The 19,057-nt window shown below is 38.2% G+C and overlaps 1 protein-coding gene across 2 annotated transcripts in view; it reads left to right on the plus strand.

Annotated features, from left to right (window-relative positions):
- Positions 1–19,057, plus strand: part of sik2b (salt-inducible kinase 2b) — a 50,961-nt gene that overhangs the window by 16,505 nt on the left and 15,399 nt on the right. For both annotated transcript variants that reach the window (XM_008425691.2, XM_017308329.1), the window contains exons 4-6: positions 10,069–10,230; positions 15,200–15,324; positions 16,689–16,812. In XM_008425691.2, coding sequence (XP_008423913.1) covers positions 10,069–10,230; positions 15,200–15,324; positions 16,689–16,812 — 411 coding nt within the window. The remainder of the gene's footprint in view (positions 1–10,068; positions 10,231–15,199; positions 15,325–16,688; positions 16,813–19,057) is intronic.

The raw sequence follows: 19,057 nt of genomic DNA on the forward strand, positions 1-19,057 counted from the left end.
GTGAAAGCGAAGCGCTGCTGATTTTACATGTCACCATATCTTATGATTTATGCAGCGCTATTATATTACTGACGCTCAGAGGAAACCACTGCGCATGTCTTGGAGCTCCGCGTGCAAGTAAAGGGGGAGCCGATGGGTGACAACACACACTAAGTCACATTATTGCTTGGATTTTACAGCGCCACCTTAAATCCCTGAACTTCACATTTTAACGGAAAAAAAGAGCAACGCGACTTGGACGTAACGAGTAACGTGACAGTTTTGTAGAAATGTAGTTTAGTAGAAAGTACAGATACTTACTGTAAAATGTAGTGGAGTAAAAGTAGAAAGTATCCATTATTAAATCTACTTAAGTAAAGTACAGATACACGAAAATTGTACTCAAGTACTTGTACTTCGTTACTTCCCACCACTGATGATTTTATATTATTTTTCCATGATGACAGGTGAGGCTCTGCCTCACTTAGCTGATTTAATTTGGATACTTTAAATGGTAATAAAATATGTCATCTTTTAAAAGAGCTGTAACATTTTTTCCTTTTTCTTTTTGAGTGTAAAGTCCAGAGGCTGTATAAATGGTTGTGGCGGGTTGGAGTTTTTTCCCACAGGCCTTGAGTTTGACACATGTACTTTAAGGCCGTGAGGGTAAAAACAGGATAAGCCACATCTTGTTTTTACTCCAGTAGCTTCAATGATTAAATTGTAAATATTTACGTAAATGTTTGATAGTTTTTTTTTTAAACCTGTCACTGAAATGCAAATTTAGAAATTTTGTCTTTAAGAAACTTTTTAAAAAAAATAAACATCAGTGCAGTAAAATTTGTTTTCAAAATGTCTCAAATACCTGCAGCAACCACAACAAAGCCAACTGAATTAAATTTATATCATAAATACATATCATATAATTCAAGTATATACTCTACATGTAATTGGTTCCTAATTTTTTTAAATGCTTATTACAACCAAATTGACCATTTTTGTCTTGGTCAATATCCTGAGGATCTTTTCCAACTAGCATATTAAATACAAATTTTTGGCACAAAAAAAGTGTATCAGCTTTAATTTATTTAAAATTTTGAATGAACCAAGGCTACTTGCTGTAATAATATTACAGATGAATCAAAAGTAGTAAAAATATTTAGAGTTTTAATGAACCTAGTCCACACTGGATGGTAGAACTTTGGTCTAACAAGTCTGAAAATAACAAAAATAGTATGCAAAGATAGCAACTTATCTTGTTCTCCCATGACTCTCTTGTGCACCCTATCGCTGTGACACATGCACAGCACATGCACAGTTTGTACAATTTGCAATCTTCAATCCAGTCTGTTGGATGTGAGCCCACAGAAATTGCTGGAGAAATCCAAATGTTTGCTCTTGCCAAATGCTATTTTTAGTTTTACATTTAAATTTGTTCAACTTTGGTTATGCATCTTAAGAGAGTAACTGGAGGAAGGAGCAAAAATTAAGTTTGCTTTACAAATGAGCTTGCATATTAATTTGATAGAAATAATAAATCCTAATCAGCTTTTAATCACTGGATTTTTTTTTTTTTTTTTTTTTTTACGTTTTCAAAAAGTAAAACTCGTGCAATCTCAGTGTCTCTTGTAACATATGTAAAAAAAATTCAGTGTAATTATTTATTTAGTAAGTGACCACACTGACACAACAGGAGAATAAATGCCAAATTCTACAGTTGGAAAACATATTTTGTTAATAGTAAAGGAAAGCTAAAAAATGGTTAGCTTCAATGGCTTATGGTCTTATACAAACATCCAAAGTCCAAAATAAACGTTTTTCATTGGTTTGGGCGGCCCACACTTTCCCCTATTCAAATTATAAAAATATAATTGAAAAAACATCACCATACCTTACAGGGAATATCGCTACTCTTAGGTGGAGCTCCTCAAACTTAAAAAATATTCATGTCACAAAATTCTTACTAAATAAGTTGCACAAACTTGTTCTTTGCAACCTTTTGTAAAACTTGAATGAGGAACATTATGCTTAATGTTCAAATAGAATAAATAATAAAAACTGCACATTTTTATTATTTTTACTGCCAATGAATTCACCAAATCTTTAAGAACTTTGCCACGTTTACATGATATCATTTACATAAATAAAATCAGACCATTTTTGGGTCTAATGGCCTCATTGACAATAGAACCTTACCTGTGACGCAGACGGTGTCACTTCAAGGCAGAGAAGCTCGGAGGATTGCTCAAGCCATGTGCTGCGTCTGTCATCATGTATGTACGCGTCTCTGTCTGAGTCCAGTGCTCCACTTGTGATGTTGACTCAGCAGCAACCTAAAGAGAGCTCTACGAGCCACAACCCTCCACATTTTAGTCACATATACACTTCTATATGTTCTAATGAATACAAAATGCAGTTTTCACTTTTATTTTGTAAGGGAGAAGTTTGGTAATTCTGCTTCACCTCGTCTGAAATTACCTTCTAAAAAGGCAAAATCTGCCATCAAGCATCTGTGCCATCTGGTGAGTCTTTTACATCAATGTGAAGGAATTTTGCCCCTCCTCTTTTGTAGCTGCTTGTTTCAATCATGAAACGGTTTAAATATTGCCAAAGTATCTCAGTTGGATTACCTCCAAGTCTGGACTTTTACTAGACCACTTCAAAGTTGTCTTTGTTTTTTGCCATTAATGATGTGCTTTGAATTTTCTCGCTTCCCTCTCATTGTTTTGAAAGAGAGCCTGTTTTATACTTCAAACTATTTCAGCAAATCAACCAGGTCTAAAGCACTTCAGGAGCCCCAGAGCATCATACCACCACCACCATGTTTGACTGAAAGCGTAATGTTATTTTTTAGAATATCACTCAAATTATAGAGTAGAATAGGGTTGGTAGATTTTTAAGAAGTACCAAAGTTGCCACACGTTTCCAGGAAATATCGAAGCACGCTGCAGTAAAACTTCATGGAGGAGTGGATTTAATTTTCTAGTGAGACTTTACACCGATCCACACATCCAAACAGACCTGATCTAAACCTCATAGAGAATCTATAAGGGATTGTCAAAAGGAAAATGTGAAACCAGACCCAGTAAAGCTACAACTTGGACTTCTGGTAAACCTCAACAAGCTAATGAGCTCCAAGTATTGCCATACTGATGCACATTAATGCAAAAGGAGGCCCAATCAGCTATTGAGTCCAAATGCTATATAGTACATGGACATATGTTTCAGTACTCGCATTATAATCTAAAAAAAAAAGAGGCTGTTTGTCATCCGTCGTCCCTGGCCGATTAGTAATTTGTCTTGCTAAAAACAAAGTTATAAAAACAAGATTACAATTACTTAACTACAAAATATTTGGTCAATAATTACAATGGGTACCAAAAGTAAATACTTATTTATATTAATCTTATAAAAGAAAAAGTCCAACATTCCATCAAAATGTACAATGACATAACTTCATTTTCCCATAATAATCTACTTTTTTGAGATGCATCTTTACTGCTTCATGGAAATAGTTTGTTTATCCAGTCAACCCGGTTTTGTTCTACCCACAGAGTCCCATGTTCCCCCAAATACCGGGATCTGTTTGTTTTTTTTATAATTCCACAGATTCTATTCATTTTATTGCTACACACTATGAAGCTATTGTGTCCTGATTCCTCAGACCCCTCTGCTTTGATTACACAATGAGATGAATTTATGTAAGGTATTCATATGTCGACATCAGCTGCAGCAACAGCAGCTTTGACAGATAAAGTTGTAGTTGGGGCATTACAGCATTCAATCTCACAAAAGCGAGACTTGACTCAGAAATATACTTTTCTGCCAGCGGATCGAGTTGTTGAGTCAGGAGGACCGAGGAAAACGGATTAGCTGCCAGGGCAGATCTCGGCTTGCTGCTCTCACCGTCTCTCCCCGGAGAGATTCTCCTGTTTTCCTGACATGAAGCATCTTTCAGGTCTGCTCCTGACCAGAGGTAGCAAAGACTGGAGAGTGTGATCTGTAGTACGGTCATGAAGTAAACCAGGTAGAGTCGCTGCAGCAGGTGGGGGCACATCTGTCTGAAATTGAAAGACAAACATTTTGGTTTAGTGCCAGGAGTTGGAGAACGGATGGGTTCGTTCCTGCCAAACGGTGCTTGGGCAATGTGACGCACACGTTTAGAGACACTGGTGCCAGTTTGCTGATGTGCCTTTTGTGTCTGTCAGTCAGGCTTGTCTCTCCGCCGTCTGCCGTAGCACTGCAAGACGGATCAAACCCAGAAACTGGGTCAGCCGCAAATACGTCGAGCGGCAAGTGGCAGCGGCGGGAGGGGAGACGAAGGAAAACAGGCGCAAGCAGGGGGGGGACATCCTTTTGAATTTGAGAGGCGGTGGGGAAATGTAGGGCATGCATATTTAAGAAACCACTGCTGGAGAGAGGCGAGAGTAGTAGCTGGCAGTGAGTGAAATCACTCGAGCAGATCTCTTATCTCACCAGTCGAGAGTGTTTCCTTCGAGGGGGCACTCGGGCGTTTTAGTTTAGATGCAGACAATTGTTTGTCCATACATCGTTTTTAATATTTCTTAGTCAATAGGCTCCCGGTCTTACAAGCATCAGGGTGTGGCAGCTTCAACTCGGATGACCTCAGCAGCGTAACTGATGATGAATCATTTGGACAATTGTTTGGTGTCTCAGAACATCACCAAGGCTTTAAGGTTCTTTGTTTTAAAGAAGTGAGTCAAACCTCTGGAGAAACGAGATGCATTTGTGATGACAAACTGTGTTTAAATTACAGAATTAGAAGCTTCCAAATTCTTGGTCTAAGTTGGATCGACTTTATATGGAAACTTAAACTACTTATTAGTTTTCCTCACTTAGCTTTACGTCTCATGTAAGCAGGGAGCTAAAGAGTAACCAATGTTTGCATTTTTCTACTTCCCGACTGCTTCAGAGCAATTATTACTGTATAATTCTTAAATGAAACTAATTTCTACTTTCATGCAGACATGCTGAGAGGGGATTTTCTCTTTGAAACGTTCAACATGTTTTTAGATGAATGACGGGCACAATTTTTATATCAGCTTTAAATTATCCACCAGCTGTATGTGAAAAATATGCTGAGGTTAAAGTGTCAAATTAACCTCACATTTGTTACATTGTTTTCTCACTTCAAAAATGAACTGTGGTAAATTGTTCCCATCTTCAGTAACTGCTGACATGTGAGAACAGTGCAGGGTTTCACGTAAAACTTAAAAGCCCTTGATTTTTAGGTTAACAATGTTTGCCAGATGTTGTGAGCTGGAGAAAAACGATTAAATATTATGGCTCATTATCTTTCCTGCTTATTCTTCTTAAGCTCTGCATTATTATGAGGCATACTTGTTTGTTTTTCTGTTTATCATGTTAAAAACCACATGCTTATATGGTTTCGTTGGAATTTATGTGACCGAAATGAAGTTGTGCATAAACGTGTGATGTGAACAAAAATTCTGCATGGTATTAATTTTTTTTTTCTTTGACAAAAGTGTGGGTCTCATTTGGATTCACCATCCTTTACATTCAATAATCCCTTTAATAAATTGCAGTTGCCTTCAAGAGTCACTTAATTTGCAAGTGGGAGCCATCTTTGTGTAATTTAAGCTTGGTGTGCACACAGCTGTTGTGTGAAGGCCTCAAAGGTGTTTTGTAGAGAACAGAGATGACTAAACAGGATAATGAAGACTTTATTTGGAAAGGGAAAGAGTATTCCCCACCTGCAAACCTACGAAGAAATGGTCGTCCACCAGACTTGAGAGGCCAGGCAAGGAGAGCATTAATCAAAGAAGCAGAGATTGATATAAGGTAAATGTTGAAGAGTTGCAGAGATCAACAACAACTCTGTTGACAGGACTATTTTCTACGCCTCGATTCTGGTCTTTATGGAGAACAAATACATTGTGGGGAAAAAGATGCTGAAAGTCATTTACTTCAGGTGTTTTTCACATGAGAACCAAATCCTGCTTTCAAGCATTTGCGGAAAATTCTCTGTGACAGAAACCCAATATTCCAATATCACCATGAACTGCTGTGAAAATATGGGAGGTCATTTGCTTCAGCATGGACAGGGAAGATGGTCACAGGTGGCTGTCGAAAGACTTCAATCAGGGAAGCCAAATGCCTCACTTTTCAGATTTTTATGTAAAAAGAAACTTAAAAATTGTATAATTTTTATTCAACTTCAAGCAAAATTCTTAATAAAAACCCTCCAGAGATTTGTGGCTTAAATGATGCAAAGATTTGAGAAATGCAACTTGCACGGCACTGCAGAGTTGATCCTTTTGATGGGTTTACAATGAATGAAAATATCATTGCTGAGCTCGTTCTGGCTGCGGTCCATTTCAACCTCTTGGCCTGTCCGTAATAAATCAGCACTGACATCTATCAACATTCATATAGATGTGACTTTAATGAGGCTGCTGCTTTTAGTGGCTAGGAGCATCAGTTACTGTTGTGGAAACGGAGTGTGTGTTAACAAGCTATCCGCTCTCTCTCCGCCTGCCCCACAAAGTCATCAGAAGTGTTGCCAGAGCTCAGTCCAATAAGCCAGTTTGTACCCACGATGCCTGTCCCGTCCAAACCTGAGCAGCTGTTAAGAGACTTATCTTCTCGCCCCGCTATGTGCAGAAGTGGAGCACGCCGGCCGTCGAGCTGTTCCCTGATGCCCCTATGATTCATGCCTGTTCTGTTCCCTTTCCCAGAATGCAGCTCTGCATGCCTCGCTGTGCCGAAGCTCTCACCAACATCGGTATCACTCATCGATCAACCAGAGTGACATCTTGCGTCCTGTGTGTGTTGATCACCCAAGCTGTAATGGCTGTAACACAAAGCCGCTTCTCGTTCTTGCAGAGCTCAGGCATGACGTTAAAGCTGCAGTGTTAAAAATCTGCAGTCAATAAAAAGGGATTTAACAGATGTCAGGTTTTTTTTTTTAAATTACAAACAGAAATTCTTGGATTATTTAAAATTATCAGAGATCATTGAGACAGTTTTGTCCTAAAGAAACAGACTCGTTAGCCATAAGTCCCATCCAGTTATTTTTGTGTTCTGACTTTTTCTTTGAGGTAAAAAATATCCTGTTTAGAAGCTTTTGTTTTTTCATATCAGGGTTTAGAAATTAGATTTAGGCTCCACTTTTTTTCCCTACAAAATATAGGACATTTTCTTTATTGAAGTATAATATCACTATGTAAACTATATAATTTAGACATCGATATGGTAGTAAATAATGGTAATCAATGCAGTTCTATAAAATAAATACAACTGAAGCATTTTTAAATGTATTTTAAAAAGTACGTATGCATTTTCTGAAGTTACTCTGAGTGACTTAAGAATGGCGAGGTTAAAGATTTGGTTAATCTAGGATATGAATATGTCTCAAGGGCTTTGGTCTATGTCACTCTTCAAAATGGGAAAGGCAAGAGAACAGTCCATCCAAGTAAGACGTATTTTTGTTGCAAATACGTCTTGCATTTGTTTAATGCAAGACGTATTTTTGTTACACAATTTTCAGTGTAAATTGAGATTGTGCAAACTTTTTTATTAGGATCATAAACAGGTGGAACTTGCTCTGCAATCGCTTACTTGTGTTGTCATCTTGGATAGATGGATTTTTTGTTTTTTCATAGATTTTATGCTCTGACTCTCATTTTATCCTCAGTTAGTTATTATTGCCAAAAACAAATAATCTGTTTAGGGACAAATATGGCCGCTATGGCATCTGGGAGTTTTTAAACCAATTAGAATAACACCTGAATGAAGCATTACCTTGAAGCCGTTAGACGCATGTTCACTTGAATCACAATTTATTCAGAGTGCGATCAAGATGGTCTTCTATATAATTATTAAAGCCCTGTTTGATCATTAAATTATTGCACTTTCGAAGTCGTGTGGCTGATCCGGGAACATTCTCGGACATTCTCGACACATTCCTCTCTACCGTGTGTTTTTTGATTAGCAGTGTTGCTTGAAAGCTGCTGTGGTCACTGAAGATCCCGTCTATGAAATTCACCAGCTACAATCTAATCATCTGTTTCCAGTCTGTCGGATGGCAGCTATTTATGAACTTTTCCGTTTGAATCCACGGCCGAATTACAGCAAACGTCTCATGACAGAATCAAGTTAAGTCCAAATTCTGTTCAGATTAATCCAATTTCTAAAAAATGCATTCAGATTGTACAGATGGTAATTTAAAATGCTAATAATAATACAGTACCATTAAAATTAATTAATAAGTTAATGGAAGAAAGATGTCTATCTCAGGAAGTCCAGCTGATTGCATTGGGTTATTTACTTTCCAGCAATCGCTTATTTCTTTCCTTTAAAAAGGCTCGTTGAAATTTCATGAATGGATGCGCCAAAGTCTACGTGGAGCAACAGTCGCCGTGCGTCTTTGGTTTTATTCAACTTGACTTTGGAATAAAAGCAGAAAATGTGGTAAACAGAATATAAGACTTTTATATTGTCCCATTTTAAGAAGATTTTAACTTGTCTACAACTTTTGGAAGACCAGGTAGCCTTACAAAAAGTAACAAAAAAAGTTACCATCAGCATCCAACTTGTACTATTCCTAGACTGTGGTTGTGGGCCCCACAAAATAAATCTCAATGCCTCTAAGGGTTATACTTTAGAGACCCCTCAGATAAATAGTCAGGTTGTTAGATTTTGATAAATAACGGATCAAGTTTAACGTGAAATTATTTGTTACATGAGTAGGAATAATCTGGCAGCCCCTTAGGTTTGGACTAACCTGCAGCACGTTTATTTTATGTATTTTTTAATTTTATTTAGTTTAAACCGATTAGTTTAAATGAGTTATGCTTTTTAGAGTGAATCGGAGTCAGTCGGGCCTTAAAAGAAGCACAAATTGGTATTGGTAAAAGTTTAAGTGCATCTTTACTGTATAATGTTGGAGCTTTGAGCATGAAGTCATTTTAATGTTTAGAGTTTGTTGTAACAACTCTTGTCATAACTCTTTGCTGAACTTTCAACTGAGGAAATGCAGAATACAGGAGGTGCTTAGTGACTGAGGCGGCAGAACAAGAGTTTCTTTAATATCTTTAATTTAGGAGAAACGATCTGGTATGCTGCTGTGACACTTAAACTACAAGCATTAAAGGCATTTTTAGTGTAGTTTTTATGCTTCTGTTTTTTTTGTTGTTTTTTTCTGAAATTAGATTTCCTTTTTTTAATGCCCTGTCGTGGTTGTGTTGCGTTGTTGTGAGGGTTGCTCAGTAGTCTGGGTCCATGCCAGATGGACAGAAAGCCAGTGCAGAGTGTCCTGTCTTGTTTGCTGCTAAGTGTGAATGGAAGAGCTTGCAAGCCATCTAGACAGAGAAGTGTGAAGATGAACCCCGCCGACAACAACAAACGCCACACTAGTCAAAGTTCACAGAGCTGTTGAAATCGGGGCATCCCGTTAAACAGTCTGTTAGTTCTCATTTGTAAAAAGAAGAAAAAAAACTAACTAACTAAATAGACAAAACCAAGTTTACTATGTATATGTAAGTGGTTAGTAAAACAATCAGAGCAGGAGAACAAGTGGTCGAGGTCAGGGATATGGACTCTTGGAAAAAGAAAATGGTAAAAATGTATTTCTCCTACCCCATGGGAACAGAATCGACTGTGTGTGGTTTTCTAATCAGCTGCAAACTAGATTTCTGCTGCTCTGTGTTCAGTAGATAAATAAATCAAATGGTTTTATTACTCCCAGGACAAAAATATTCGTTCATACTTGGATTAGCTGTGTGCATGTGTAAACTTGGCAAACTTTGCCTACTCAAACATGCACCCAACACTCAATTAGAGCAGGAGTTCTAAACAATAAAAACAAATCACACAGCCTAGGATTACCTTCATAGTAAACCATCCTCGTATTAACTTTAATGACAAAGCAGAATTAAAAAAAAATACTTTGAAGTGTTTTATTTTTGACTTTGGAGTTGTACTTTATTCTGTGTTTGAGAGGCCTAGTGGGGACTAAAGTTATGCAACTGGTGCAAAAATACCATCTGCATGGGTTTCTAACATGACACATCACATTTTTTCCAATGTCTGTTCCTCTGGCTGCAGACTACCTGGCAAAGCACGGCCGTCTCAGCGAGCTGGAGGCAAGGAGAAAGTTCTGGCAGATCCTGTCTGCAGTCGAGTACTGTCACAACCGAAACATCGTCCACAGAGACCTGAAGGCAGAGAACCTGCTGCTGGACGGCCACATGAACATCAAGATTGCAGGTACTTTAAGATCATAGTATGGAGTAGTGTAATATATACATATACATGTATGCATGTATGTGTTTATGTAAGTATTTATAAATGTCTCCTATGATATGAGCTCTGGCTGGAAGAATTCAAAAGCTTGTTCTGATTAATTGATTGATTGATTTATTCAACAGGCTCCTGGTCCACAGACATAAAAAAGAACAAATATATGATGCACAACAACAGCACATAAACAACATATTGTGTTCATAAACAAGCAGCATTTAAAGCTGCACTTGCATTTCAAATAGTTGGGATATTATTAAAAATTAAATTGACTTATTTCACTTATTCGGTTACTAAAAGAAAAGTTAAACATGTAGGTTCAATTCACTACGAGTAATACATTGTTGATGAACATAGCCTATAACTAATGAGACAAAAAGACAGCTTCTTAGAGAATTCGAATAATAAGTCACAATATTGTTATTTACTAAACAGAAATGTACAGTATATATATTCATTACTGGGCTGCGCATAATTTTCCACCATACTTTTTCCTTCCGTTAAACTCTCTGAGCTGCCATCTTCACCAGCAATGAACAGTCAAGACAAGCTGTTGTCCCCTAATTAGGGCTGCACAATATATTTCAAATTTATCGCCATCGCAGCATTACTGCAATCACTGTTAACTAACTTTTCCCATGCATTCTTGTTTTTATGCATATAAAGTGTTAAGAGTTGTTGCTTAAAGTAGTGTAAAATTGTTTTAGATGCCAGAAAGCCTGATTTCAATAAAACCTTGTTGTTTAAATATAGATAATGTATTTTATAGCTGTGGTAGACCACGCATTATCTGGAAGCTATGTTTGCCATTAACCCAAAGCAGAAAGACATTAACACTAACCGGCTGTTTGATTTTTTTTATTTTATTTATTTTTTATCACAAGTCATAATTGTTCTCACAACATTGCCTAACATTGACATGTTTTTCCGCCTCTGATTGTATTAGCCATAACATAACCATAAAATAACATTTATGAATTAACAATTCACATTTCTGATCCACTTTCCAAACATATGACCACCTGTAGATTGACTAGTTGACTAGTTGACTAGTTGAGGACTGCAGCTAAGAAATTATAATCCAACATAGAGAGCCAAACCCATAAAAGTGGGTAAAAATATAGATGTCAGAGGACATCAGACTCTCTGTGTAACTTCGTGTAACCCAGAGAAAATGACTTTTGTTCTTGAATTATTTCAGCCAAGTTGTGTCTTTCCCTGAAGGAAAACAACAACTGGGACCAATAACAGAGCGGAACAGGAATTTTCTTTGCTAGTCGCCCTATGTGCATGTCAGACCTCAGTGCCTTTTAGTTCTTCTAACTGGAATAGCGAGGTTTACCGGAGCTTTCTTTACCGATGACCATTTCAGCTACTTAATTTGATTCAGTCTTTATTTTTATTCTTTTCAACTGTTTTTTTTAATGTTTTTTTGAGGATGAAAAACTCAATACGTAATTTACCACAGCGATAATTTTCCCAAACATGCCTAGCTCACAGTTTATCTTTCCTGCACAGTAGATTAAATTTGAAGCATCAAACGATGAACAGAACATTACCTGACTCATGATGAGTCAAAGCATGTCTGGAGCAACAGGAGATTGTACTTTCAGTGCTTTTTCCTAACCTGAAAATCTGCGATCACAAGTCGGGTTGATGGTTCGTACAGCCAACATGTCGGATTCGTGCTGTGGGTTGCTGCACACGTTTATCCTCCGAGTTACTTCCTTTCAGTTCTGGCTTTCATTATTTGGACCCAGTACAATATCGAATAAGTTTTGTCTTGTCTTGAGCGCCAGTGCTTCTGGGTTTCGAGCTCTGCAGCCCTGCCAAGCCTCCGGGCTTTCTAAAGGCCACCTCTGGTCCATCTGTATGAAGCTTAGCTGGTGGTCAGTCAGAGGAAAGGTCACAGTCATGGCAGCTGCAGAGCAGAGCGCAACGGTAGCAGCAGGGAGTGCCCTTGATGTTTTCACTTCAAACATCCCCTTTTGGGTCAAGTTGACAGATTGAAGGCAATGGAAAAAGAAGTGGAGAAATGATTGAGTAAAGAGGATTAGAAGAAATAGCTGTTTAATTAATCATTATCATTATATGGTGTGTTTTTTCTTTAACTGTCTAATTTGCAACTATCTAATATTCATCCCTTAGGAGTAACAAAATGGTCAGCTTGTAATTTCTTGGGTTCACATGATGAATAATAATAACACCACATTAACACTCTGCCACACGCTGGCCTTTATAGCCACATTAAATCTCATTTAATTCTTCTAATTTGAAACCATCCATACATGAATGTTGTTGACGGAGCCCTAAACCCTCGAGGTATTTTTCATGGCCAGTTAGGAGATGTGGACACTGCAAACATTCACCTGTGCACGTCAACAAAACTAATTCGTCTGCATTTTTGTATTTTATTACTGCAGTGGTGGGAAAAAGAAATGAATCATGTTAAAGCCACTCTGTCGTTTTTAATTGACATTAGTAAAGTAAAACTTTTACCTAAGAGTCAGTTATGGTTTTCAGTTTTTATTCATCAAATTTAACAACTTTTATCTGCTGATTATTTTTACTTAAATGTAGGAAAGAAATGGCTCAATAGCATCTCTTCTTCCTGTTTCGCAATGTCTTTTTTTTATAACATGGGTACATTTTATTTGGCTTTTGGGTTGTTTAGATTTTGAAGTATTTCACTTTTTTGGTGTCAGAAAAGTTCCACTTGTTTTGATTTTGTAATATTTTCTCCATGCTTTAGTCTCTTTGAGAGAAAAAAGTCACTATTTAAAAAAAAATGGTATTGAAAAATAGCCTTATAGGAGCTTCTTGGTCTGTGATTTGCCTAAAATAAGTGAAAAAGCACCATAGATCCAAAGAAAACTGTCGGCTGTCCTGTGTTTAAAAGGCTGCTCCAAAAGTATAAAGTGCTAAAAAATTTTAAATCATCTGTACACAAAACTTGCCGTTAGTCAGGGAGCCCAGTCTAGACCCATGCATAGGGTTTAATCTTTTACACAAACATAGTTATCAAAAATAAAGAATAATTCTTCAAATTCATCCAGAAAACAGAGAAAAGTCTGTTTTTTATTTTTCCAAAGTGCCGTTTCTTGCTTTTCATCTGTTTTACGCTACGGTTTTCATGTGGTGCTGAATGCATACTGATTATAAAACCCCGCTGCTACAGTAGACGGTTTTATGTCCATGTCAGGAACAGGCCTGAAGCTGATTTAAACCTGCTAACGTGCATCTAGGGAGAAGTACTGAGGTTTGAAACGGGAATGTGTAGGATGAGTCGGGAGAGGAAGTGGCTAAAGTTATAGGTATTTCAACAATGTGAGGAGAAAAAGGACAAACTGTTGTTAATGCAGTTACTACAGTCCACTGCCATCCAAACTCACTGTAATTAAATCTGCAACTTCAGTAATCTGGCCTGTTACAGCAGCATATGACGTAAGGTGAACTATATTTCCAGTGCAACCTGTCTGATATTATGCTAATGCTGCTGTGTTCAACACCGAGACACCCTTCCTCTTCTCCACCACCCCCAGCTACCACCCACCCTTCCCGTAGAGCTGAGACTGCTGTTGGTAGCCTGCAGCGAGTGTTTGACGTCAACTCGTCTGCTCAGTATTCAGCTCCATGAAATGGGTCACAGCTTCTGACGATAAACCAGCTGCAGCTCTCTGCTCTGCCTTCATCTCCCGGCTCACATATGCAGCAGCATCTGACTGTCAGCATATCTGTAGTAAAACCCAACATGTCGCACTACTTTCCCCCTTCATGTCGCACCTGGTGCCACCTGCATTGCAATCGCTAAATGCTCTGATTTGACTCTCGTCTGCAGCAGTTTGATAATCTCTCAAATCGGATTCTTACATGTATTTGTTCTTGAACCTTCTGCATCTTTTCCGGGAAAGAAAAAGTTTGCAATCCGGATTTATTGCTATCATCCCCTTTCAAACTTAAAAAAAATATATATATTTTTGTTTGTTTGAACTCAGAAGAGGAAGAGATTATGAAAGACACAATAAATGGCTTTGGGGACGAGTTTTATATCTACAGACCCCCACGTTAGATTAAACATGCTGTCTCAGACTCTATAACGTTGCATATTGAGCATGAACCCACGCAACCTCTAACCCCATTATGTAAGGCAGATTTGTTCTTTTTTTAATCTGTTATTTATTTGTTTTGCAGAGCATTTTTCTGTTTATGTAACTGGTGTAGATTATGGAAAAAAACGGAGGGGGTGGAAACTAAAGTGCACATGTCTGGTCCCCTGACAGCTTCCATTTATAATGGATTGCTAAGCAAGGGGTTTTTGTCTCTTTTTTTTCTGCTAGGTGTCATAAATCATAAAATACAACTAGCTGTGTCAGTTAAAAGGGATTAATTATACTATTAATGAGAAGAGGTCTATAGAATATGTAATTTGCATAAATAAGAGGAAAAATACAAAAGAGCAAAATATGACAAAACAATGACAAATGCTTTGAATGATTTCACATTCCAATGTCAGTGCAGAGGGATTTTATTAAAAGGCAGACATGACTTTAATAGTATGTTTGTAATAGTTCCCAACGCCTCTCTCCTCTTAAGATGAAAATCAAAGTTTGATTCATTCTGCACACAACCAATAGAAGCCCACGAGTGACCTAATGTCAGTCTCAAGGGGAGGTTGCCTCATAGAAAGACCCATTTCCTCAATGTGCAAAAATGTGGATTGCAAACTGCATTACGCAAAACCTCCTCACAGATACTTGATGTTTAAGCAACTTTGTTCTGCATGTTGGTTTTTGCAATAGATGTTCAGGGTGCTTCATCGTCTTACAAGGCAAAAACTTTTTTTTTTCCACTTTATTTGTTGCAGTATCGACTAAATGTGGGTGTTTTGAAATGATCTCTAATCTTCTTAACATTGCTCTTTGACCCCTTTTTTTAGATTTTGGGTTTGCGAACTTCTTCCAGCCCGGGGAGCCTCTGGCCACATGGTGCGGCAGCCCGCCTTATGCTGCCCCAGAAGTTTTCGAGGGACAGCAGTATGAGGGACCGCAGCTGGACATCTGGGTGAGATGACAGATTACATAACAGAAGATGGTGGTGTCACTTTGCTCTCTACTTCTTTAGTTTATTATGGGGACATCAAAAATCTCAGCTGACATGGAGAATTGATATATTGAATGTTTTTAATGTTTGTTTTTTTAGTTTTTATTTTACTGTTATCTTAAATGTGTGTTAAAATAATTTAGATAAATTCATCCTGTAAAAATAGCAAAAATGAAACCCGGTCTGTAGTGTTACATTTATTCATTCAGTGAAAAAAAAAATAAAAATCCCATTTTTCAAAATGATCGTTAACAAAATCCTTTGTGGCACAATTATTGAAAGGTCAAAAAGTCTCGCATAAACAGATCTGAGCTAACTGATTTTACTTTAGTTAATTGTCTGTAGGATCAAGGGCTGTACGGCTAAGTAACGATTTCCTGCTTAACATAATTTTTAAAATGACTTGATAAAGAGGCTCACGTTTTAAAATGGAAAACACAAGAGAACATCCATTTTCCAGTAAACAAGATGTTAAGTGATCAATTAGTGAAAGGTTACAAGTTTTACCTTACCCACCCTCTGAGCAATAAATACAATTTTAAATAACTAGAATTAAGGTTGAATGAGGACTCGTGTTCATCTCATCACCCTGCATGGTGAGAAGGTTTTTCCATCTATCTACATGGCATCCAGTTATTTAGGAAGCAGAAATAGTCATTTTCTGACCTACCATCACAAATGTAAACATCCAGACTTTGCTGCTCTCTACTGTTGCTTTTGCTTTAGTCAGATGGGACTTGAGTTCTTCAGCAACACGTGTTCGAGGTTGGCTTTGGTGAAAAACGGAAGATAAATATTGGGGAAAAGTATCTCAAAGCCTTCTGTTAAGTGAAGTGGTGGCTCTGTAATGCTGTGGGTCTGTTGACCTTAAAAATAAAATCATTCAAAATTTTATTAGAGGCCACACCACTGTAAACATTACAAGCTTTTTTTTTTATGTAAAAACCTGATGGCCTGCACAAGAAAACTGAAAATGTGTCATTAGTTTTTTTTACAGGGCTAATGATCCTAAGCAAGTGAACAAATCAAGGCAGCAATGATTCACTGAACACAGTCACTTCCCACGATGATGTCAGTCCCCATAACTAATTCCTATGTTCTTTTCATGTTGGCCAAAGTATTACCAGCAACGGCGCCGGTCTGTCACTGGTTTTCTTAAAGACATTTGTCAATAAAGGATTTCTCAACCCTATTTAATAAATGTTACGCAGATTAAAAGTTGTTTTCTGAGGTGTAAACAATGCTAAGAGGATTTCAATTCCTTATATCTTTGTTTGATCCTCCTGGTTGTTCCTAAGCTCACCTTGTTCCGTCTTGTTTTGCAGAGCATGGGGGTGGTGCTGTATGTGCTGGTTTGTGGTGCATTGCCATTCGATGGGCCCACTCTGCCCGTCCTGCGACAGAGAGTCCTCGAAGGAAGGTTTCGAATCCCCTACTTCATGACTGAAGGTGAGAAGCACCAGCTCACATATTCTGGGAGGCAGGAGAATATGTCTGTAGTAGAGATTGGAAATGCAGCATGAAGTCAAGAAATAGTTCCATCTTTCAGCTAAAGTAGCCAGAAGGATGTTTTGTTACATTAATTTGAAGTGGGATTCAGAACGGGGCAGTCGGGGAGTGTCGAGGGTTATGTGTGCGTGCCGGCCTCGCAGTGAGTCAGGCTGTCTCAGAACAGCCCTGCTGTTAACGGCTGTGTTAGCTCGCTGGCTGCAGATTAAGTCCAGAGCCGGAGCTGTTTATGTAACGTAGGGAAGAGCCAGTGAAGTCCTCCAGCAACTCACAGGAGACTTTGCGTGCTTTTTTTTGAGTCACCCTCCCGTCCCGTGAGACGTCTTCCTGTCCGTCCGAGTTCCCTTGTGTCTGATCCGAGAGGCTGCCGTCGCCATTAGGGACTTTTTCTTTCTGTTCTGCTTCTTTCAAGACATGAAGGGGAATGTAGGAGTGAAAATCTCACCTCATGGGCCAAATTGAAACTCAAATCCGCCTTCTTACCCTCAGTCCAACCCCCCGTTCCCCGAACAGAGGGGAACAGAGTGTGCTGATTACTTCATCCAGAAACAGTCCATCTTGTTTTGCTGTCTCTGACTAACGCCATGGTGTGCGGTGCAGCTCGGTGCTGTAAACTCGCACCAGAACACATCAGAGCTCTGCGAATACAGAGGACTCGTCAACCACATGTCTGCTTTGCTGAACAGGACCTTTGAGCACTTAGCATTAATGTGTTGGCTAAAAATCATTAACGTGTTTTAAATACAACTAACACTAGCAGGATTCCTACACAGTCTGGAATTTAATTGCAATCCTTTCCAGGTGTGGATAAGTATGGAAAAAAAAAAAAGAGTATGGAGAAACATTTGTATTTCTAGACTTAAGCCCCTTTCTCATTATGTAAATGTTGCGTCCTTCCTTCTCTTTTTTTCCTTCCTTGTATACATCATTTGTCCTTGAGTTCTTTCCTACTTTCTCCCTTTTTTATTCCGTCCTCACTTCAGTCTTTTCTTCCTTTGTCCCTCCTTGCATTTCATTCATTTTTTTCCCTTTCCATCCTTAAGTCCTTTTTTGTTCTTTGTTCCTTCATTCCTTTCTTCCACTATACATATGTATCTGCCCTAATTTTACAAAGACCTTCAATAGTTTAAGCTACAAAATGAATGTGAAGACCTGAGAATCCGAAACATCTGAAGCTTTTTACTTGAACAACATGTTGGTTTTGCCTCCCCCTCGTCTCCCCTCACTGCAGCTCTGTCCCACTCGGGCATTCAAGTGTTAAATTGGATGGCTTTGTGGTTAGGTCATGATGGTGCGATGTTCCATCTAAGAATGGCGCGTCAGTCAATCAGCCATGCAGCCCCATGGTTTTTCAGTAGCAACAAGTTTGCAGTTTTACCAGTCCTTGGGTGAAGCAAAAGCTCTGGCATTAACTGTCGCCTCAAACGTGGCTGCAGCAAAGTCAGGTGCTTTCTGGGTCAAACAAATATAACGCTGCAAATTTGTTTTAAAGCAGGTTGCAATTGATAATCATCGGAAAGGCAGGAGTTTAATGTAAAACTGGAGTGAAGGTCACACTGTTTATGTGTCAAGTGGGAGGATAAATTTAACTTGGCTGAACTACCGAGGTGGAAAACACGGATTGAATGCAGACGTTAGTAGATCAGCAGGTTGAATGAGGAGAATCTGCAACAGGGAGTTAATGTGGGCCAGCAGGTCCTTGGGCTTTCTAATGTGTTCTTAAGGGAAGATGGGATTTATGGCCTGATCCTTACTTTAAAAAAAGATCAAAAAAAGGTTGCATGGGTTAAATATCTTGAAATTGCAACCAACAAATAGTCTTGAAAAGTCTGAATTTAGGGAATACTGTAAGTTTGGAAACTGGCCTGAAGTTTGCTATGTAAAGCAGCTTTTCTTCATATTTTCCAAGACAAATAATGAATAAATTTCTAATTATGCAATGCTTTTTTTTTATACACTAGTTGTATATTTAAATTATATTTTATTTTACTTTTAGCACATCACACAGCAATCAGTTGCTTCCTGGAATGTAAATTCGCTCAAAAATCTAAAACTGGGCCATCGAACTGCTTATTTTCCTCTATATAAATTTATACAAGGGTCATAAACTGCACGTCTAAATCTGCATCTAGTTAAATGTTGGACAATCTGACGGTGTAACAGTTTCAAAGTAGAGATGCACTTA

Source organism: Poecilia reticulata, linkage group LG13, assembly GCF_000633615.1.
Source record: "Poecilia reticulata strain Guanapo linkage group LG13, Guppy_female_1.0+MT, whole genome shotgun sequence".
NCBI lineage: Eukaryota > Metazoa > Chordata > Actinopteri > Cyprinodontiformes > Poeciliidae > Poecilia > Poecilia reticulata.